The sequence below is a fragment of the Palaemon carinicauda genome, chromosome 31, assembly GCF_036898095.1.
Source record: "Palaemon carinicauda isolate YSFRI2023 chromosome 31, ASM3689809v2, whole genome shotgun sequence".
In the NCBI taxonomy this organism is placed as follows: Eukaryota; Metazoa; Arthropoda; class Malacostraca; order Decapoda; family Palaemonidae; genus Palaemon; species Palaemon carinicauda.
The window spans coordinates 20,572,764-20,596,627 of NC_090755.1; the positions used below are offsets into that span (position 1 = coordinate 20,572,764).

General features: G+C 43.3%; 1 protein-coding gene across 5 annotated transcripts in view; it reads right to left on the reverse strand.

Annotated features, from left to right (window-relative positions):
• Positions 1–23,864, reverse strand: part of Pi4KIIIalpha (phosphatidylinositol 4-kinase III alpha) — a 303,864-nt gene that overhangs the window by 114,863 nt on the left and 165,137 nt on the right. For all 5 annotated transcript variants that reach the window (XM_068355017.1, XM_068355020.1, XM_068355018.1 and 2 more), the window contains 4 exons: positions 14,571–14,736; positions 13,927–14,127; positions 12,035–12,284; positions 11,620–11,777 (listed from right to left, as the gene is read on the reverse strand). In XM_068355017.1, the coding sequence (XP_068211118.1) occupies positions 11,620–11,777; positions 12,035–12,284; positions 13,927–14,127; positions 14,571–14,736 (775 nt within the window). The remainder of the gene's footprint in view (positions 1–11,619; positions 11,778–12,034; positions 12,285–13,926; positions 14,128–14,570; positions 14,737–23,864) is intronic.

The following is a 23,864-nucleotide window of genomic DNA, read 5'->3' on the forward strand; positions in this document are numbered from 1 at the left end:
TAACAATCGCTCTGGTTGCCTCCTTCGAAAAACCTCTAGTTCTCGAGAGTCTTTCGATACTCTGAAGGCAGTGAGACGAAGAGCGTGGAGGCCTTAGAGTACCTTCTTACGCGTGGCAGACGTAGCAGGTCCACCCTTAGGGGAAGAGTTCTGGGAACGTCTACTAGCCATCGAAGTACCTCGGTATGTTATTCTCTCGCGGGCCAGAGGGAAGCAACTAGTGTCAACTTTGTCCCAACGTGAGAGGCGAACTTCTGCAGTACCTTGTTGACAAACTAGAACGGAGGGAATGCATATAGATCTAGATGAGACTAATCTAGTAGAAAGGCATCTAAAAGAACCACTGCTGGGTCTGTTGAGAGCCTCTTGGACATCGAGGTTGCGAAGAGATCTATGGTTGGATGGCCCCAGGTGACCCAAAGTCTCTTGCATACATCTCTGTGGAGGGTCCAATATGTTGGAATTATTGTCCCTTCCTACTGAGACAAACTGCTAAGACATTCAAGTTGCCTTGGAAGAAATTTGTTACTAGTGAAAAGTCTAGACCTGTTGAACAGGAGAGGAGGTCACTAGCGAACTCGCACCATGTCAGAGAGTAGGTCCCTCCTTGCTAGGAGATGAACATCAAAGCAGGGAGTTGTCCGTGTTGACCTCCATTACTTTGTCTTGAAGGAGAGACCTGAAGCTTTTCCAGGCCAGACTTACTGCCAGAAGCTTCTTGCAGTTAAAATGCATTGTCCTTTGACGCGAGTTCCATAATCCCGAGCATTCCCTACCGCCTAAGGTCGCACCCCAGCCTACGTCCGATGCGTCTGAGAAGAGAACGTGGTTGGGAGTCTGAACAGTCAGGGGAAGACCCTATAAAAGGTTGATAAAGTCCTTTCCTCAGGTTAGATCAGACATATCTTCCGGAAACCGGGATCGAGACCGCTTCTAGCGTCTTGTCCTTTTCCAGTGAAGAGCTAGATGAAACCGAAGAGGACGGAGGTGTAGTCTTCCAAGTGACACCAAATGCACCACGGATGACAGTGTCCTAACCAGACTCATCCACAGCCTGACAGGGCCGTATTCCTTCTTCAGCATCTTCTGGATGGATAGCAGGGCTGGGGATTGATCTTCTTGTTCAGCCATGTCCTCATCAGAGGGTTTCTCATCCGAAACTGATGAGGAAACGGCAACGGAGTGGGCAACGTCTGACTCGCTGAATCCGGTCGCACTGGTGGATGCGTGACGGAGCCGGACACAAGATCATGGTACTGCTGCACAGTCTGTGAACTGTCAACCATGGGGAAGCGAGGAAGTACAGCGACAACCCGAAACTGTCTAGACTGTCTGGGTAGTACAGACAACCCCTTATCGGGTTGCTGAGGTTGCCGCACTGCGTCACAACAAGTCACCTCTGCTGGTTGTTGAACGTCTTCCCAGTGACACACTGAACGTCCACAACCACCTCCGAGAGTAGCATAACATCAACGTGCGACTGGCAACCCACACTGGGTCGCACCGGTGGAGGAACCATCTCAACTGGCGGACGTAAGTAGGATACCTCAGCGTCAACAGGGCGTACAACCAACCGGAAGGAAGGTCGTTGGCAAGAAGGGTCTTCTCCGTAAAAAATCCTCTATCAAGGACTAAGCTTGGACTGCATGTCTTGCAACAAAGCCCAAGGTCTATGGGAGCAGGTGTGGCAACAGACGGGGTTAGCGACTGAAGCGGAACCATTTACCCTCCCTGGAAGCATGTTATGCTTAAATAAAAGTCCATAGGAGGCTAAGCAGCTTAAGGCTCCTCTCCAAATGACAGAGTCCTCAAGGGAATATCAGAAGGAGGGAGAACAGCACTTTCTCATCTACAGGAACCATATCCGAGAAAAGCTAGGTTCTCTCAGTGAGGGTTTCACTGGTGCAAAAGCAGCAGACCAGAAGGCAACGTTATGAAACTGCTTGACAGTCTGTGAACTGTCAAAAACTGAACTGTCAACCACAACAGGAGCGTGAGGACATACAGCACTGGTGTATAAGTAGCAGACCAGAAGGCAACGTCATGTAACTGTATGACAGTTTGTGAGTTGGCAACAACCAAAGTTGTGTGGGGAAGCCTCAACTCCTGACTGACTAGTTTGCTGCTGGTGAGTGGCGGTAACCACAGTGTGTTGCGGAGGCTGACACACCGTGTCAAAACACGGCAGCTTGTGGTAGCTCACGCACGGCAACGGAGTGCTTTGTGTGTGGGAGTCATCATACATCTGGCAGGGTTGACTGTGCATGGGTGGAGGAGCTCTCACAACAAGAGTGTGAGAGCAGGAAGCCATGCCGGGCGCACAACCGTGGGAGGTGTAGGCCCACGGGTGCATCGTCAACCTTCTCCGCAGTCGGAGTGTGGGAGCTGGCAACAACAAAAGCAGAGTGCTGGTGCGTGGGAGGGGCTGCGGTGGGTTGAGGAGCATGCGGTATGGTAAGCGGAGCATGCTGTAAGGTATGCGGCTCATGCTGCATGGTATGCGGAGCATGCTGTAAGGTATGCAGAGCATGCTGCATGGTATGCGGAGCATGCTGTAAGGTATGCAGAGCATGCTGCATGGGCTGCGGAGAATGCCGCATAGTGCTGGAACCCGGCAGCTCTACAGAACCTTCCCACTGCTGATGCGGTAGCTCACGCATGTTAGCAGATGGTGCAGCAAGAACATGCGTCTGGCAGGGAGGACTGCGCATCGGTGGTGGAGCTCTCACAGGTGGAGGGTGGGAGCAGGCAGCCGCAGTATCTGCTGAGCGCACAACCTCGGCGGGTTGTAGGTTAACAGGTGCATTGTCAACCTTCCAGCATGATACTCCTACATGAAGGAGCAAGCTGAGACTGTATAGTCTGCAGCATGGACCACTAGGGTCTATGAAAGACAACAACAAACGGAGCTACTGTCCGTTGTGACTGAGGGTCTAAAACAGCTGGTGCGGCAACAGACGGAGTTACTGCCTGTAGCGGTACCACCTTGCCTCTCTTGGGAGGTGTGCAGTTGTCGTACTGCAGCGAGTCCGAACTGACCCAGTGGCTACACCTAGGCCGTTGGACTTGCGCGGAAGGGACCGACTTGCACTTAAAAGCTGCAAGATTTGGTCCATGGTTTCTGCGAGAAACCTCTTCCGCAGACGAGGAATAAATGGGCTCTCTCGTCTTTGTGTGGGTGGGGTGATCACGTCGGCAACGTGTGTAGATACACCCGAAACCACGGAGGGAAACGTCTGTTCGTCGATCAAGGCCTGTGGAACCCATAAGTCCTTCGACATTACTTCTCCCCTGGGCTTGGGAGCTTGTAAGAGGTATCGGACTAGGTGAACAACTGGCACGAACAGACGAACCCTCGAACGCAACACTGTAACACTTTGCGCATATCACTTTATCACTTTTGATTTTCTGTTTGCACTTATTTCACTGAACTCGAAACTTTAAGTGGTTTGTACCTGAAACACGCAATCCTATCCTTCATTAAAAGGTAGTAATTGCGAAAACAGTATTACAATGTAACAGAAAAACATAATGAAAGATAAAGAATTCAGTGGTTGGAAAAGAGACTAAACACTAGATCAAATAAACTACGTTTAAAATCTCTCACCGCATAAAGCCTGGGAACAAGAATAAAACTCTAGAAACGTTTTACCTTCTTCCCCTATAGCGACTAGGGAGAAGAGCAAAAAAAAAAAAAAACGAGAACAACGTTACCCGCTTGAACGAAACGTTTATCCTCCTCTCTCTCCCTCCGTCTCTATCTCTCTCTCTCTCTCTCCTGACTTAGAACCTGAGAGATGAGCCCAATTATATATATCGTTAAAACATATTATTTGTTAAAGGAAAAAAAACTGAAAGGTTTCCCAAATAAAAAGTTCCTTTATTAGAATTAAAACCATTTAAGCTAAGAAAGAATGAACGAAACGCTAGAATCGGTTTACTCTTACTGCAACGTGAAACCGTGAAATACTCTCTCTCTATCGTAACGATAGAGCGCAAGTTGAACGTTCTGAACGTCAACAACTGCGGAGACTAAATAAAACGTTAGTTCAACTTTGAAAACAGTACGAGACTATCAAAGAAATTCTTTCAAAAACATTAAAATTAAAATAGCATAAATTCTTAACAGGAAAAACGATATGACTGGCTCAATGTTATAAAATAAATCTATAACTTTGTTAAGCAAAAAGTGAAAGAGAGTCTATACTCTCTTCGACACCAACACTTCCGTCTAAGGGAAGGGTCGGCCATTAAAAGTGAAAGAGAGTCCATACTCTCTTCGTCACCATAATTAAATCAAATTAATTCCAAAAGCTTGCTAAGCTAATGATAAAGCTTCCTGAATAGCGAAGGCTAAACTCTAGAGCAAATACATCACCAAATCGTGAACAATAACTCCAGAATCAACAGCGTATCCAAGTAGGTCTAGCCGGTGGCACGACAGAGGAAAAATTGAGTTCTTGTTGACAAGAAGTACTTGAGTACCTGCTCACAGATGGCGCTGTTGTGTACACCCCCACCTGTATAGCGATCGCTGGCGTATTCCGACCGTAGATTTCTGTCGGGCAACAGAGTTGACAGCTACATGATCATCGGGTAAGATTAATATTGAAAAACTATCTTTGCAGGGCCTGTGGCCAACCCTGATTAGGCTAATAAGGGTGTGGGATTTACCATGAGTAACACTCCTGGTCGGAAGGAGCATGGGGAAAACGCTTCTACGTACAGTAATACAACTACCCGTCACTAGCGTGCTCACCTGCATAAGTGCCCGTCCCGCTTTCAGCATTACATTGGCTTATCAAAAGAGAGGGAGGCGACGACGAAGGAGAAAAGAAAGTCAGACATTCTCACTCTTATACTTAAGACGTTCTTACTAATACTAAAAAAATTAAAGTTGGAGTATAACTACTAACTTGAGACACTATGCTATTTGTCCTCTAAGGAACTAGGCTCGCTACACCACTTGCTGGCCAGCTCCACAAGTCCTAAGGAACAAGTGTCCAGGGACCTGTGGGTGCAATCCCTTAGATAGTGTGCTGTGAAGGTAATAGTTTTCCTAAACACCAAGGTTGCTCCAATTTCTCTGACATCATGATCTCATGGAGCCAGAACAGTGGAAGGCTCACCTTGATGTCTATAAATTTTAAGTGCAGAAGGAAATGGCGATCTTTGTTACTTTCTCTTTTATCCTTCCAGTTCTGACAAAAAGGTGTTGTACCATTGGATGACAGTGTTTTCTATGCTTTAAGTACAAGTGCATAGCCCTTACTGGACATAGTAACGGGTCATCTTGCTTATCAGTTGCCTCCTTAAAAGATTATACCAAGGAGTCAAACTCTACAGTAATTTATCGATTGATTTTGCATTTTTGCGACAACTTCAGTTACAATGGAGAACGACCATTGCTTTCTTTTCTCAGAGTGTGATACTAAATACTAGAGACCATGCAATTCCCCCATTAATTTTGAAGACGTCAAGGCTAATAAGAAGACGATCATTAGGGTAAGATCCCTACCTGAAGCCCTCCTTAAAGGTTCGTAAGTTCTGTTCGGAGATCTAGGACCCTTTTATCACACTCAAAAACGAAGGTTTGATTTCCCGAAGGGGACAAGTCTCTTTGAAGCTCAGAGTCAAAGCTGATAGTTCCAACAATGGGGAGAGATCTATGTCTTTCAGATGAAAAACCTGGCTCAAGGCTGAATGATAGTCTAACCGTAGCTACCGAGAGAAGTTTCTCCTCCCATAGGTAAACTAGAAAGTCAGCCACTACTGGAACAGAGGCCTAAAATTGAGAAGTGTTCCTTCAACGACATCAATCACAGAAAAGGGACCACTTTGCCTGGTAGACAGCTATCGAAAAACTGCGGAGGTATCCAAAGAATTGTTTTGCTGTTGGTTGCAAAAAACCTTTCGCTCTCAGGGGATACTGGATAACCTCCAGCCATGAAAGATATGCAGGTCACTGCACTGTGGTACCCCTTGATGTAGGACTGACACAAAAGGTTGCTCTAACTTAGAGCACCACTTTGTATGAGGCTGCTTAGGTATAACTAGTGCTAGTTGAAGACTTAGTGTCAACATGATCTTGTTGAGCACTTGTCTCATGAGGCAGAAGGGGGGAAAACGCATAAAAGTCCATCCTGTCTCATGTATGCTGGAATGTATTTTTCATTACTGCTGAGAGATCCAGGACTGGTGAGCAGTACACCTCCAGCTTGTAGTTCAGGTGTGTGGCAAACAGATCTATTATCAGGGAATCCCACAAAGTCAAGAGTTCCCTCACCAATAGAGGATTTGAAGACCATTCTGAGCCAGCGATCTGAAATTGCCAACTCAAATTATTTCCCTGGAATGAAACAGACTGAGGGCTGTACTGTATTGACTATCACCCATTGATGCATCATCACTGCCAACTGACAGAGGGGTTAAGACATGGATTCCCCTGGTTTGTTGACATTTCACCATAGCGGTGTTGTTCCACATCAACATTACCTAATGACCCTGAAGAACATCCCTGAAGTGGAACAACACTCGATATGCTACCTTCAGTTCAAAGTAGTTTATGTGATAAATCATGTCCCCCTGTGCCAGGACGTGTCTGAGAAAAGGAGAAACTCCATGACAGATCCTTCCTGACATCTGGAGTTACACTGACGGGAATGGTCTGACACCACTAGGATTTTCATGCCGATTGGGTGGAACACAAGTCCAGTGATGACAGTTGTCCTAGAAGCTCCTACCATTGCTTTGCTTTGAGTGAGTCCTGCTTGAAGAAGGCTGCTGCAACCTGTCTGAACCAGAGGCACTTGTCTTCTTCTAATGAAAATACTTTTGCTTGGGGCGAATTGATAACCATACCTAAGTAGAAAAGATAATGAAGTGGAACGAGTACTGACTCCTCGAGATTTATGCTGATCTCAAGATCTTGACTAAAGTCGAAAAGGTCTCTGTGGAGTAGAATGTGGGATTCTGACTCTGCTTGTAACAGCCAATCATCCAGGTGGCAAAAGAGCCTGATGCCCATGGCATGAGTACAGGTTGACACCAGGTTGGAAACTCTTGTAAAGACTTGAGGTGCTGTAGACAGGCCAAAGTACAATAGTCAGAAGTGAAATATTCTCTTCCATAATAACCCGAAGATACTTTCTTGATCTTGAGCAAATAGGAACCTGAAAGAATGCGTCCTTTTGGTATATAGACAGCCGAAAGTCGTTTAGTCTTATCACTTGTAGGTTTGTGCTGGGAGTCTCCATTCTAAACCTTGTCTAAAGAACAAGTTGTTGTAGAAGCCTGGAGACCTGTCGGTGATTTCCACTATTGTTATTTACAGCAGTCCAAATTCCTCTTGTAAGAGAAGATTTTTTGGAGACCCTCTCAAATAAAATGAGCAGTTCATAAGAGCTAGAGTGAGAGGAGAGCTAGAGTGAGAGGAGGGCTACAGATGAAAAATGGAATGCGATACCTGGAGCAAGAGACCTCCACTGTCTACGGATTCACCCCGTGGAACCACCATCTTGTCCATCGTCTGGCTAGGCATCATTCCCCCCAGGGGGGGATTTCCGTTCCTAACGTGATCCTTGCCTACCTACCGACGGCGAAAGGATTATGAATGCTCTTTTTTGCAAACAAGAGGATCTGCCTCAGGAAGTCGAACACGCTGCTGAGTCTGCCTAAGTGGAGAGGGCTTTGCCTGATAGGTACTGACGGAGCCTGTTTAGAAGAGGCCGCACAACGGAATAAGGTTGCCTGCCCAGCTTTTTCCCATTTATCAATGACAGCTGCGACTTCCTGTGGTGGGAACAGAGTAGGGCTTTGCAACAACGGGGTGTTTCGCAGGGCTAAGGAGTTTCTAGATGCCATCTGACACACAAATTTGTTGATCACTGCATCCTGTCTCTTAAGGATACAGTTGCTCCACAAGAAGGCGAACTAGTGAACGAGGAATTCAAGAGTCTTCACTCTTAAATAAACCGGATTAACGTACCCTTTCCTAATCCTAGCGTCCAACAAGTTTTTCGAAAAAGCAAAGTAAGAAACAGTACCTAACCAGTTGTCCAACCACGAGCATGCCTGCAGTGCTGACATTGCTGCCGTCTCTAAATTAAGTGCCTCTACTGCAGAAAACACAGAAGGTTGTTGGCTAACTTGTCGCTCGACATTCCTGGGGTCAAAGTGGCTACATCAGGGTCTAAAGATAACAGTTTGGACAAGCCCTCCATTATGTAAAGCTTACATTGTTTACAAAGGACAAGGGAATTAATTTGGATGACCTTGATTCCTCGAGTGAGAAAATTGTTAGATATGAAAACTTAATTCTTAAATTTCTTTATTGTTGCTGCAGTCTGCCTAAACCATGGCAACTCCTGCTAGTATCTAGAGTTGTAAGATACAGGGAAGAATGGCAACTCCTGCTAGTATCTAGAGTTGTAAGATACAGGGAAGAAAACACCAATAATGGTTTGTCTCCCAGCAAACAGAGCTCTAGGCACCTCACCCAATTCATTCAATTTCCTAATGGTTTCCAAAACCCTTAAAAAAAGATGACTCTTCTCCCAGTTCTGATGAAGACTCACAGTCAACTGGAGGGTCTAATTACTCTGGAGAAGCCACCCTTACCCTCTTGCTTGGTTGTGTGTTAAACATGTTTTCCTTCTTAATGGGAGGTCGAAGGTACTTACACCTCTCAAGAATGTCTTTCCTTTCTCTCCTTGTCTGTAGAACAGGAACCAGAGAGGAAGTGAGAAAAGTTGGCCCATCCAGTACCCGGATGAAAGTAGGCTCATCTAGTACCCCGATGGACATTGTTCTATGATAAGGTTTAACATCCTCCGCATCCGAGGGTTCACTAACGCTGATAGGAGTTAGCCTATACTCCCCATGAAACCTTGGTAAAATTGGAAATTAAGCACGAGGATATCTCCCAAGGAACCGACAGGGCTTACGTTCCTAGCGGCTTCCACAGGTATGGGGGAAGTCTTAGGACTATTCAGTCTCACACAATTACTAGGTAATAGAAGAAAGGGCACAGAGTGGTATTTCGTTTCATTGATCGTCTTGATATTACATATCGTGATAACCTCCAATTCTGTATGAACAGAAATATCTGTAGGCTATGGCCCTAGGATCAAGACGGAGGGGTCTCTTCTCGAATCCCCAGAATATCATATTCCTCCACAAAATCTAGTTGAAGAGGAGAAACCTCTGGATGACACGAGGTATGATCTCGCGCCACTTGAATGCAAAGACTGCAAGGACTGAGGGCAGCCTTGAGGGCACGAGGGAAAGCATAGTCATCTCCAGAACTGTGTAATGGCAGATGCTCTTCACACACCCTTACCTTGTAGGATGGCAGACGTGCCACCTCTCCTGCTCTATACCACTAATGCAGCTCTATCCCGATGGGCTCTGTGCAACGGTGATCTTGGCGAGAATCATCAACACTAGGTACTCCTTTCACCCTATGTGGAGGCGACATCATCTTAGATAAGCCGTTTTGAGATCATACATATAAAGAATACAAGGTCCCATAAGAGTAGGGAAAAGTACAGACTTCTTCTCCGACAATAGAGAACATAAAGGCCGACGATCTGAAGGGGATTGATGCTTTGGCGATTATCTTGCATAATGCACTGTTTATGATGGAGGTTACAGCCTGAGAAGTCACTGTGAGACCCATGATCAGAAACAGTGTGCTGATCATAGGAATCCAAAGCGCTAGCAGGAGGCGAAAGTGTGGGCACTAAAGAGCGCTTCTTGACTGGATTTCTCAGAGTAAAGCTCAACAATTGGGAATGAAGATGAAGCGAGAGGATTAACCTTAAGTGTAGGCTCCTGTGCTTCGTCAAGGAAAGCAGAAAGGTCTACATCTTTAGGAATTTCCTGAAACAAAACTTGGTCGTCATCCTTCTTGAATTCTCCCTAAGACTTTATAAATGAACGAAGAAGGAGCAGGCACAGGAATTTTTGGAGAGCGGAAGACAAGATCTAGGCTTCTTGCCCAAATTCGAAGACGATGAATCCGAAGAATGATCCTACTTATACCTCTTCTTATTCCTACCAAGAAATTTGTCCCATTGGTAGGATGACCACTCCCTACACACATTACAAAGAGATTCCGACAAGTAGTGATGTCCACTGCATGTCGGACACAAAATATGAAGATCGACATCCCTATACTTATCACAAATTTTAAGTAATTTGTATTTTTCCTAAAAGTACTTACCTCAAACTACTGTACTTTCTTAGGAGTATCTGGGATCTCCTCCCAACCGACCAGAATTTTGTGTAGTTTACCCTATCTCCGTTTTCTATGCGGGGATACCTCTGGCGGAGGAATATGCGCCATAAGGTGACCCGGGGTCAGAGAACATGCTCGCTCAGGTCTCGACCTCCAGTAAGTTTTCTGGTCGTGTCGTGATAACATCTCGCCGCGCTCTCATTACCCAGTGCAACTCTTTGTGTCCCACGAGGTTCCCACGTGGTCCCCTTGTGTTCATACCTTACCTTATCCTACCTTTCCCTCTGTGTTCCTGTGTCGTTTTGGTGCTTATTGGTTCGTTATGGAGCATCCCTACCGTTGCCCCGGGCCTATGGCCAGTAAATCTTGTGGGGCCTATCTTTCCAAGCCGGAAGTCGACCCCTACTCTTTGTGTTTGTCGGGTAGGGGCAGTGTGTGTTCCCCTACAGCCATGTGTCCGGAGTGTGAATCCTGGAACGAAACACAGTGGGTGCGCTACGGCACCAAAAAGAAGAAGGCTACCAAGAGATCGCCGAAGAAGTCAAGCATTGCCTCGCCTCTTGCTTCGCCCGATGCCTCTTCGCAGAGGGCTTCTCTGCTGCCTTCCCCTACCCAGAGTAGGGGAAGAGTTAAGAACGTTGCGGGGAAGCGGCCCAATGCTCTTCCCCAGGAGTCTGTGATGTCTGATGGTGGGGATGTTGTGTCGGTTCAGGCAATTTGGGAGCATGAGGGAGGGACGGGAGTGTGTTCGGGAGATGAGATCCTGGTGCCAGCAGGGCCCGTCTCTTCTGAAGATCCTATGTGGGGGAAGCCCGCTACAGCCTCTTCCCCCGCTTCTTGGGTCTGCTGCGTTTCAGGTACGTCAGAGCCCGGGGGAGACGCCGAGAAGGAAGATTCACCGAGTTCGGACATCCATTGATACCAGAACATGTATGCATCACACTAATTTGCTTAACACTTATACTGAAAAGGAGAGAAAGCAATTAACATAAGTAGAAAAAATTTCCAAGGCTAAACGAAGTAAATACACATCCAAACAGAACAATGGCTAAGTTACAATGCCTGGCCCAGTGCGAGTCACACCCTGTCCACTATACTAACTGATGGAGGGAGACTGCCATAACCTTGATAACTCTTCATAGGATGTCTCCAGCTCGCAACAGAGTATACCCCTTTTAATTGATGAAGGTTTGTTTTGTATAGGGAAAATTTAATTAAATACAGTACTGGATATCCAAATCGTACAATAAAAAAATTCTATTTTATCTACAGATTCATGTACTGTTTGTATATTGATATGACAAAGGAAAGTTATTTACATATACATTGCACCTTTCAATAATTCTCATAAATTCTTTAAAAGAACAATGTCTGCTAACCTGCCAAGATGTTATCATCTCCTGCATGAAAGGCAATGTCAGGTCATGACGGGCTGAGAGAATCCACTGCCAGCAGGCTACACTATTCTCCATGGTATCTTCGGTAAATAAATCTAGACAAGATACACATACGCACCTAAGCAACCCACGATGAATACCTTCAATAAATGAGACACTTCTGTAAATCATCTGATAACAACAAAATTAAAATGCCAATCAATGAAATAAAAAGCCAAAAGTCATGTGAAAATGGTTAATGTTTCTTAAAACAAATTTCATGCTCCCTAGATACAAACTATGGATATCTTAAGAGCATTATCATAAAAAAAGTTATAAATTCCTTATATCAAGAGCAGACTTAGAAAATCAAATGTGCCTAAAATTAGCATGAATACCATGAATGAAAATGGCTTACCTTCAGTGGCAATCAAAAGCCCTGTGGCTCTCCACAGCCCCTGACGAAAGTCAACTTCTCTGCTTTTCTCACAAGCTTTCTTGATGTCAGACATGAGTTTTTGCACCAATCTATCACGTTGGGAATCGTCCGTAACCATGAGTAAGAGACCAGTAATTTCACCTTGGTAATGAGTACGTAAACTTAAAGACTTCATGAAAGATGAAGTCAGGTCACTCACAGCTTTGTGACGCTTGTCCATGGAAGAATTCTGTTACAAAAGAAAAAATAATTAAAATGTCAATTATCATAATATCAATAAACGGAATTTTGATTATAAAATTCATTATCTTTATACTTATCTTCTCGATACTGATTTAAATGTCTACAGTACTGTACTCTAAAATCCCACATTTACTTTTACTAATTGTATTGCCCCTCTAGTGGAGTATTTAGGTTATATGGCAGTGTACAGCAATGAGAGCGCTTGGGTATCGTATCACCGCATTGTTTGATTTTAGTTTTACAAGTTCAGATAGTTAATCATAATAATGAATTATCTGAAATGCTCTAATTTCAGAGCTCTTCTCGGATAGTCAATCATAATAATGAATTATCTGAAATGCTCTAAATTTAGAGCTCCTCTAGGAGGTAAAAGACTTAACTACTTTTAATAAAAATAGTGACCAAACTCAATGTGGTAAGTACTTAAAGTACATTATTTACATCTAAACCCACACTAGCGTTTCCTTATTCATAAGAAATCAAAAAGTAAGACTTTCTTTCAGAGGAATACAAAATATGCTTATGTGCTGCTACAAGTAGAGCACAGGTCTAAATTATACAACAGGTTTCTATCCAATAATTTAGTAACACTTCATTTTATAACAACAAGTTAAGTTTTAAAGTTTAGGCTAATGGAGTAATTAGACCGAGTGACCAACCAGAGTGATTATAATTAGTTCTTAACATTTTATTTCATTAAAGCAATACAAGCACTAAATTACACTAGGCTTAGACAGCTATTAACACTTTAGTTCCTTAAGAACAGGTTAAGTGCAATCAGAGTTATATAACTTTAGTTCCTCACAAAAACATCAGCACAAATCAAAGATCACAGAGATTTAGAAGATATGGAAGACTTAACCTTTCTCTGCCCTCTGAAGGATGGTCGTTTTTGAAATTCTGGAGAGATACATATTTTTTCATCAGGAACTAGCCTATTTATACATCCAACCCAGGATCAAAATCCTTGTAAGGATCTTTGTAATGAAGGAACTTTACATTTTAATTATTTTCTAGGATGTGACCAAAATTATTCCTATTCATTTAATAAAAAAAGTTCATAAAGAAACCCATTATTACTGATATAACTTAATTTCTGAAATGTGGTTTTTTAGATGAACTTACTTACGTTTTAAGTTCTACATATTAGAGCACATACTTAATTCCACACCTATGGGACTCTTCGAGATTACTAACATCGCAGCTGATTTTTCCCACATCGTAATAAAAAACGTCGCACCAGATTTTTGTGCATTGTAGTACATGCATTATGAATCACTCTTCGTTAAAATACTTTATATATATACAGTAGACCCTGCGCAATTTCATAACAATATCATATGAAGCCTGTTTTTGACATGTTTATTTATATATATATATATATATATATATATATATATATATATATATATATATATATATATATATATATATATATATATATATATATATATATATATATATATATATATATATATATATATATAAATCTATCTAACATTCTGTACAACAGTGTATCATTTGAAATCAATTAACAAAAATAGGATCATTACCTAATAACACAGAAATTTTGAGTTATTAAAGAATCTATGAACAATCACTTTCAAATTTCAACAGTCATAGCATACCAATGAACCATGAGAGGTGCTAAGGCCAGCATACTGCATTACAGACTCTGTTGCAAGGGCAAGTCCTGAATGAGATGACAGATTAGTTTGGTCGAGATGAGTTTGATAGTTCTGCAGATGAGACCGAGTGGCTTCTGGTGCCCATTTCATAGCTTCCTGAAGAATTCCTTGGCAACGAGCTGCAAAATCACTTACTGTGTGCTGTGAACAAGATAAGCAATTAAAATATGTTTAGTAACATATAATTTTCTCTAATTTTTCTATAATAAAATTATGTTACACTGTCAGAAATAATTTACTTTACTTAATCAGGTATAGAGTAAACAAACATATCAGTCGGAGAATTTAAATACTTATGAAATAACTGCAATAAGATTAGTTTATGAAATAATAATTCTGAATACCAGTACATAATGTATATCCAACTGATAACTTTATACCCTGCATTTAGCATCTGCCCTCATTTGACCCTGACAGAATCTGACAAGCAGAAAAATGAAAATAACCTTGGTTGTTGAAACAGGAGGTCTTTTTTATCATTCATTACTGCATGATTTTTATAAACATTCTATTTAAATTAGAGGTGCACTTTCATGTAATGAAGATCTACTAATGGAAAATGTCTGATAAAAGTGAAATCTTACCTCTCTGGCATCAAGCGTATCCATAAGTGTAATGGAGAAAGGAGTATTTGGAATAGGAATTGTTGGATTGGCATCATTTGGATCCAACTGGAGTGAGTAACCAAGTACCTGAAGGATGTCCAGAATTGTCCGTAACACATTTCCGTTCCACAGTAAGAGTGGGAACCTGATAAAGAGATAAATAAGAGAAATATAACCTTAATGATATCTATAAAATGATGGTAAGTACAGATGCCTCTCTACTTATGATGGGGTTGTTTTGATAAGCCCATCATACATAGAAAAAACCTTGTGTGTGTTCATGATTTTCCAGCCAAGTCCTAGATTTTCTCTAGACAGGGTCTCTTAAACTACAGCCCATTTCATGTACACTACTGTACATGTAAGTACACTCCACTTTCAACAAATGCAATCCTCAAGGCCTAATAACTTATGGATTGTATCATGCATCGCAGATTTCAATGCATACAACTTTGTGATGATTTTAAATCACTTTTTAATATCTTATTTTTTCACTTGTGCTTGGATAAATATTCATACAATCATTAAAAAAAGAACTAATAATAATATATTTACAGTATTGTATCGTATAGGAAACCGTAGGATAAGGCTTAAAGCACGGCACTCGATTTTGTAAGGTGACCTACTAGTTTAAGTACACAAAATAACTGCATTCTAAAAAATAATTTTCTTTTTAAAGATACCTATGCTTCCAAAGGATTTTTTTACTTTTTTTTTATTTTGGGTACAATTCAACTATTAAAAATTAAGTTACTTTTTTACTCTACAGTATTATTATTATTATTATTATTATTATTATTATTATTATTATTATTATGATGATGATGATGATGATGATGATGATGATGATGATGATGATGATGATTATTATTATTATCATTATTATTATTATTAGCTAAGCTACAACCCTACTTGGAAAAGCAAGATGCTATAAACCCAAGGGCTCCAACCGGAAGGGAAACAAAGAAATAAACAAACTAAAAGAGAAGTAATGATAAATAAAAATAGAATATTTTAAAAATGATATTTTAATTATAAAATAAATTTTTGAATATACTTACCCGGTGAATATATAATAGCTGCTGCTCCAGCGGCTCGACAGAAAAACACACAAAAACTCGCGAGCGATCGCTATGAAGGTTGCGGGTGTGCCCACCAGCGCCAACTATCGGCCAGATACCGCATATGCATGTAAACAAGCCTCAATTCTTCTCGTCCCGCTGCGTCTCTATTGGGGAGGAAGGGAGGGCCTTTAATTTATATATTCACCGGGTAAGTATATTCAAAAATTTATTTTATAATTAAAATATCATTTTTAAATATTTAACTTAGCCGGTGAATATATAATAGCTGATTCACACCCAAGGTGGTGGGTAGAGACCAGAGTTAATTAAGTTTACAGCGTATATGCTTAGAGTTTTTGACAGTTATAATATAACAAAACCCAAATATATAGGTACCTGGTAAGGAAGTTGACTTAGACGATTACTCTGCCTTGTAAGTCTGTCTTCCTCACGAAGCCCAGCGATCCTCTTAGGATGCTGAAAGACTCCCAGGAGCTGAAGTATCAAGGGCTGCAACCCATACAACAGGACCTCATCAAACCCCTAATCTGGGCGCTCTCAAGAAATGACTTTGACCACCCGCCAAATCAACCAGGATGCGAAAGGCTTCTTAGCCTTCCGTACAACCCAAAAAACAATATTAAAAACATTTCAAGAGACAGATTAAAAAGGATATTGGAATTAGGGTAATGTAGTGGTAGAACCCTCACCCACTACTGCACTCGCTGCAACGAATGGACCCAGTGTGTAGCAGTCCTCGTAAAGAGTCTGGACATCTTTTAAGTAAAATGACGCGAACACTGACTTGCTTCTCCAAAAAGTCGCGTCCATAATACTTTGCAGAGATCTATTTTGCTTGAAGGCCACGGAGGTTGCTATAGCTCTTATTTCGTGCGTCTTAACCTTAAGCAAACATCGGTCTTTCTCATTCAAGTGAGAATGAGCTTCTCGTATTAAAAATCTGATAAAATATGACAAAGCATTCTTTGACATAGGCAATGATGGTTTCTTAACTGAGCACCATAATGCCTCAGATCTACCTCGTAAGGACTTAGTACGAGCTAAATAGAACTTAAGAGCTCTAACAGGACATAACACTCTTTCCAGTTCGTTGCCTACGATCTCTGATAAGCAAGGAATATCAAAAGATTTAGGCCAAGGACGAGAAGGCAGTTCATTTTTGGCCAGGAAACCAAGTTGAAGTGAACAAGTGGCTTTTTCTGTAGAAAAGCCGATGTTCTTACTGAAGGCATGAAGTTCACTGACCCTTTTAGCCAAAGCCAAGCACACTAGGAAAAGTGTCTTGAGGGTGAGATCCTTCAGGGAGGCTGAATGTAACGGCTCAAACCTGTCTGACATGAGGAACCTTAGGACCACGTCTAAGTTCCATCCAGGAGTTGCCAAACGACGTTCCTTAGAGGTCTCGAAAGACTTAAGGAGATCTTGGAGATCTTTATTGTTGGAAAGATCTAAGCATCTATGCCGAAAGACCGAAGTCAACATGTTCCTGTAGCCCTTAATCGTGGGAGCTGAGAGGGAGCGAACATTTCTCAGATGTAAAAGAAAATCTGCGATTTGGGCTACAGAGGTACTGGACGAGGACACAGATGCTGACTTGCACCAGTCTCGAAAGACTTCCCACTTCGAATGGTATACTCTAATGGTAGAAGCTCTCCTCGCTCTTGCAATCGCACTGGCTGCCTCCTTCGAAAAGCCTCGAGCTCTTGAGAGTCTTTCGATAGTCTGAAGGCAGTCAGACGAAGAGCGGGGAGGCTTTGATGGAAATTCTTTACGTGGGGCTGACGTAATAGATCTACCCTTAGAGGAAGACTTCTTGGAAAGTCTACCAGCCATCGAAGTACCTCGGTGAACCACTCTCTCGCGGGCCAGAGGGGAGCAACCAACGTCAACCTTGTCCCTTCGTGAGAGGCGAACTTCTGCAGTACCTTGTTGACAATCTTGAATGGTGGGAATGCATATAAGTCCAGATGAGACCAATCTAGGAGAAATGCGTCTATGTGTATTGCTGCTGGGTCTGGGACTGGAGAGCAATAGATTGGAAGCCTCTTGGTCATCGAGGTGGCAAAGAGGTCTATGGTGGGTTGACCCCAAGTGGCCCAAAGACTCTTGCACACGTCCTTGTGGAGGGTCCATTCCGTGGGAATTACCTGACCCCTCCGACTGAGACAGTCTGCCAAGACGTTCAAGTCGCCCTGGATAAACCTCGTTAACAGGGAGATGTCTCGATCTCTTGACCAAATGAGCAGGTCCCTTGCGATCTCGTACAGCGAGAGGGAGTGTGTGCCTCCTTGCTTGGAGATGTACGCCAAAGCTGTGGTATTGTCGGAGTTGACCTCTACCACTTTGTTTCGAAGGAGACTTTCGAATTCCATCAAGGCCAAGTGGACTGCCAAAAGCTCCTTGCCGTTGATGTGCATGCTCCTCTCACTTGAGGTCCACAGACCTGAGCATTCCCGACCGTCCAGGGTCGCACCCCAACCCAAATCCGACGCGTCTGAGAATAATACGTGGTTTGGGTTCTGAACTGCTAGGGAAAGTCCCTCTCTCAGACTGATATTGTTGTTCCACCATTTCAGGCATGCCTTTACTGGTTCGGAGACCATAATTGAGACCGTCTCTAACGTCTTGTCCTTGTTCCAGTGAAAGGCTAGATGGAACTGGAGAGGCCGAAGGTGTAGTCTTCCTAGCGAGACAAACTGCTCCAGGGATGATAGAGTTCCTACTAGACTCATCCAATTCCTGACTGAGCACCGTTCTCTCTTCAACATTACAGTAGTTGGACTTTGAGCAGGGCTTGATCTATTCGGGTGGCAGACGGAAAAGCCCGAAAAACTGGACTGCGAATCTAAATATAGTATAGTTTGGGATGGAATCAACTGGGACTTTTCTAGGTTGACCAAAAGTCCCAATTCCTTGGTCAGATCCAACGTCCAATGAAGATCCTGCAGACAGCGATGACTGGACGAAGCCCTGAGAAGCCAGTCGTCCAAGTACAGGGAGGCTCGGATTCCCGATAAATGGAGGAATTTTGCCACATTCCTCATGAGCCTCGTAAACACGAGAGGAGCAGGACTTAGGCCAAAGCACAGGGCCCGAAACTGGTATACCACATTCCTGAAAACAAACCTCAGAAACGGTTGGGAATCTGGGTGTATAGGAATGTGGAAGTACGCATCTCGTAGGTCGAGAGAGACCATCCAGTCTCCCTTTCTGACCGCTGCTAAGACTGACTTCGTGGTCTCCATAGTGAACTTTGTTTTCGTAACAAAAACGTTGAGCGCACCGACGTCTAGCACCGGTCTCCAACCTCCTGTCTTCTTTGGGACTAGGAAGAGACGGTTGTAAAACCCCGGTGATTAAAGGTCCGAGACTTTCACCACCGCTCCCTTCTCTAGCAACAGAGACACTTCTAGGTTTAGGGCTTGTCTCTTTGACTCCTCTCGGTACCTGGGAGAGAGGTCGATGGGAGTTGTCACTAGAGGAGGTTTGCGTACAAACGGAATTTTGTACCCCTCTCTGAGCAACCGAACAGACTGTTGGTCTGCGCCCCTCTTCTCCCAGGCCTGCCAGAAGCTCTTCAATCTGGCTCCTACCGCTGTCTGAGGCTGTGGGCAGTCAGACTCTGCCACGTGAGGACTTGGCTCCTCTCTTCTTTCCTCTCTTTCCCTCGGCACGAGTACTTCGCCTGCTGGGAGCTCTGCCACGAAAGGGCGGGATAAATCTGGATGCCGGAGTCTCGATCCTGGGTCTTACAACAAAGGATGTAGAAGGAGTCCCTTTGCGAGCAGAGGACGCCATCAAGTCATGGGTGTCCTTCTGCACAAGCGAAGAAGCTATGTCCTTAACCAATTGTTGCGGAAACAAAGACGTTGATAAGGGAGCAAAGAGCAGTTCTGATCTCTGACAGGGAGTAACTCCTGCCGAAAGAAAAGAGCAAAGGGACTCTCGCTTCTTTAAGACTCCCGACGTAAAAGAGGAGGCGAGCTCATTGGAACCATCGCGGATGGCTTTATCCATACATGACATTATAAGTAAGGAAACATCTCTATCAGCCGACGAGATTTTCCTACTTAAAGCTCCTAATGACCAGTCAAGGAAGTTGAAAACTTCAAAGGCCCTGTATACGCCTTTCAGCAGATGGTCAAGGTCCGAGGAGGACCAACTAATCTTCGAGCGTCTCATGGCTAGGCGGCGGGGAGAGTCTACGAGGCTTGAGAAGTCACCCTGGGCAGAGGCAGGGACTCCCAAGCCGAGAATTTCTCCCGTGGCATACCAGACGCTCGATCTAGACGAGAGCTTTGACGGAGGGAAGGCAAAGGCCGTCTTCCCCAAACTCCTCCTGGTATCCAACCAGTCGCCTAAAAGTCGTAAAGCTCTCTTGGAAAAGCGAGAAAGCACTAGCTTAGTAAAGGCTGGCATGTTAGCAGGTAAGCCTAGAGCAAACTCAGACGGTGGCGAACGAGGAGCAACAGTAACAAAGTGATCGGGAAAAAGCTCCTTGAAAATTAACATGACTTTCTTAAAGTCCATTGAAGGAGGAACCGTTCTAGGTTCGTCTACATCCGAAGGATGATCATCATGATGAGGGTCAGCAACGTCCTCATCTGAAGGATCTTCATCCGACAACTGCTGAGTAACAAGCAAAGGGGTTGGCAATGCTTGACACGCAGAGTCCACACGCACTGGTGCATCAGTAGCAGCCCAGGACGCTACGTCATGTAACTGCTTAACAGCCTGACTGTCAACAACAACAGGAGCGGGAGGACGCTCGACGTCAACTCGAGACTGTTTTGACTGCCTAGACTGAGCAGTCAAAACAACTCTAGACTGCGGTGGTTGACGCTCAGCGTCAAAACAAGTCAAATCCGCTGGTTGGCGAACGTCCTGAACGTCAACAAGAGCATTAGGAAGTGGTTGAACGTCCATATGCGGCTGAAAGTCAACACGTGACTGCATCGAGTGAGGCTCTACAAAGCGTGACTGACGTGACTTAGTAAAGCCAACGTCAACAGGACGAGCAAAGGCTCGTTTTGGCGGCTGAAGGCCAGGATCTCGATTAGCTAATCGGCGAGGATCATCGTGAACCTTTTCAGCAGAATAGTCTTCCATAAGGGAGGCGAGCTTGATCTGCATGTCTTGCAGTACAACCCATTTAGGATCAACGGGAATGGGTGCGGTAAAAGACGGGGTTAACGTCTGAGACTGCACAACCTTGCCTACACCAAGACTCTCTGAGCCTGTGTAACGTTGCTGCTTAGGCGGCGAGCAGTCTTCCGATGACTGCAAAGGGTCAGAGCTGTCCCAATGGCTACAACCAGGACGCTGGACCTGTCCTGAAGGGACCGACTTTCGCTTCAAGGGCCTTGAAACCTTGCTCCACGGTTTCTTATGCGAAAAGCCTTTGGATGACGAGGAGAAAATGGTCTCTCTCGTCTTATGGTAGGGGCGGTCTTGATGAGACACGCCTGTTACCATAGAGGGAACGTCTGTTCGCTGATCAAGGCCTCTCGAACCCATAAGTCGTACGACATTACTTCTCCCCTGGACTTGGGAGCTTGCAAGAGGTCTCGGACTAGGCGAACGACAGGCACGAACAGACGAACCCTCGGTCGCAACACTGAAAACACTTTGCGCACTAATCACTTTCCCACGATTTTCCGCTGTGGCACTCTGACACTTTAGCTCTTTAACGTCAGCCATGAGTTGATTACGATCTGTAGCTAACGACTCAACTCTTTCACCCAAAGCATGAATGGCACGTAACATGTCCCGCATTGATGGTTCCTGAGTGCCAGTAGGGGGTTCAGGCACAACCACTACAGGGGAAGGATTAGGTTCAGGGGCATGGGGAGAGGAAAAATCTACTGATCTAGAGGAACTCCTCCTCACCCTATCTCTCTCTAGCTTACGAGAATACTTGTCATATTCGAGCCAATCGAATTCCGAAAGGCCCACGCATTCCTCACACCGATCTCCTAATTGACAGGTTTTACCCCGACAATTAGAACACACAGTATGTGGGTCGAGAGAGGCCTTTGGAAGACGCCTATTGCAATCCCCAGCATTACACTTACGAAATCTAGGAATTTGAGAAGCGTCAGCCATTTTGAATTAGTCAAAGAAAGTCCAAAAAACAATCCAAGTCATCAACAATTAAATCTGTCCAAAAAAGAGTTCAAGAGTTTAAGTTGAGGAAAAACACCTGCACTGCGAAAGCTCAAACCAAAATGAAGTACTTCACCAAGTCTGTTGAAAAAACTCCAGGTTATACAGCGAGTAATGATACGTCTTGTCGTTAAGGCCGACAGAGAAGAATTGAGGCTTGTTTACATGCATATGCGGTATCTGGCCGGTAGTTGGCGCTGGTGGGCACACCCGCAACCTTCATAGCGATCGCTCGCGAGTTTTTGTGTGTTTTTCTGTCGAGCCGCTGGAGCAGCAGTTATTATATATTCACCGGCTAAGTTGAATATTTAAAAATAGTAATATTAAAATAGATCTTTCATATACAGTACAGTATCCACGAGTGTTGTTAGAAAAGAACATCAGTGTGTTTTGTTGTTACAGTATGTATAAGTGTGGCAATAACTCATGTGTGTCTTGCACGTATTGTACATACATACATATAGTACACTTGTGTACAGAGGCTGAAGTGTGTTCATATAGTAAAACAATACTTATACAGTGATAAAAATCATGTGAAAACAATATACTGGAGTACTGTACAGTGGGTTGCCTATTGTGCTAGTCTATAAGGGTAGAAAAGACTCTTTAGCTATGGTAGGCAGCTCTTCTAGGAGGACACTCCAAAATCAAACCATTGTTCTCTAGTCTTGGGTAGTGCCACAACCTCTGTACCTTGGTGTTCCACTGTCTTGGGTTAGAGTTCTCTTGCTCGAGTGTTTGAGGGTACACTCGAGAACACACTCCTATCTTATTTCTCTTCCTCTTGTTTAGTTAAAGTTTTTATAGTTTATATAGGAGATATTTATTGTTGTTACTCTTCTTAAAATATTTCATTTTACTTTTTTCCTTTCCTCACTGAGCTATTTTTGCTGTTGGAGCCCCTGGGCTTATAGCATCCTGCTTTTCTAACTAGGGTTGTAGCTTAGCAAGTAGTAATAATAATAATAATAATAATAATAATAATAATAATAATAATAATAATAATACCGCACATAGGCAATGATCAGTGAGTTGGTAGTTATGAGTTGACCCACCCTAAGGCAGCAACCATTTGTGGATTTTTCGTCTTCGCTCCTGTCTCTGCTACCTAACCCTCAAAAATACTGAGAGCTGACTGTAACCCTTATAGTAGAATCCCCAAAAGAACTAATTTATAGCATGCTGTTTAAACCTTCTGTTATACCTTTGAACTCTTTTGGCATAAAGGATAATTTCCCATTCTCTATCAGAGATCATTTCTTGGGTTTTATTAATCAAAATAGGTACAATTCTATATCTAATATACCTATCTCTACTTTCAAAGACAGAAAGTCATCCATATGATGAAGACATACCAAATGGGACCCAAAATTAAGACTTTTAATTAGCCTTTTGCAAAATTGTTTTAACTCCTGCTTTTATTTTGAGAGGAAATTAAGATTGAAATACAATAAAGGGAGAAGATATTAAAGTGGACACCATAGACTGCATAGATGATACTTCCTTTTTAACCAACTTATAGTATCAGGGTACAGCTTCAAAATCCTAATCCTTGTATCAAATAGTCCTTCAGTCTCTCCATTATAATTTAAGAGTGTATTATCATAGAAAAGTGCTATTTTGCTTAGTTAGGTTCATCAGTTACTCTGACTAAAACTACTCCTTTGATGTTTCCAAGTTCTTTAGAAAAAAAAATGTTTCAAATTAATCTTTTGGTTTAGAGTAAAAAACTATTTTGAAGGGGTAGGTAGTAGGTTGGCCAGGGCACCAGCCAACTTTTGAGATACTACCACTAGAGAGTTATTGGAGATTCTGACTGGCCAGACAGTACTACATTGGATTCCTCGCTCTGGCTACGGCTCATTTCATCTTTGCCGACACATACACAGAATAGTCTGACCTTTTCTTTACAGATTCTCCTCTTTCCTCATATGCTTGGCATCACTGACATTACCAAAAAAATTCTTCTTCTCTCAAGAAGATCAACTACAACACTTTAATTGTTCAGTGCCTCCTTTCCCCT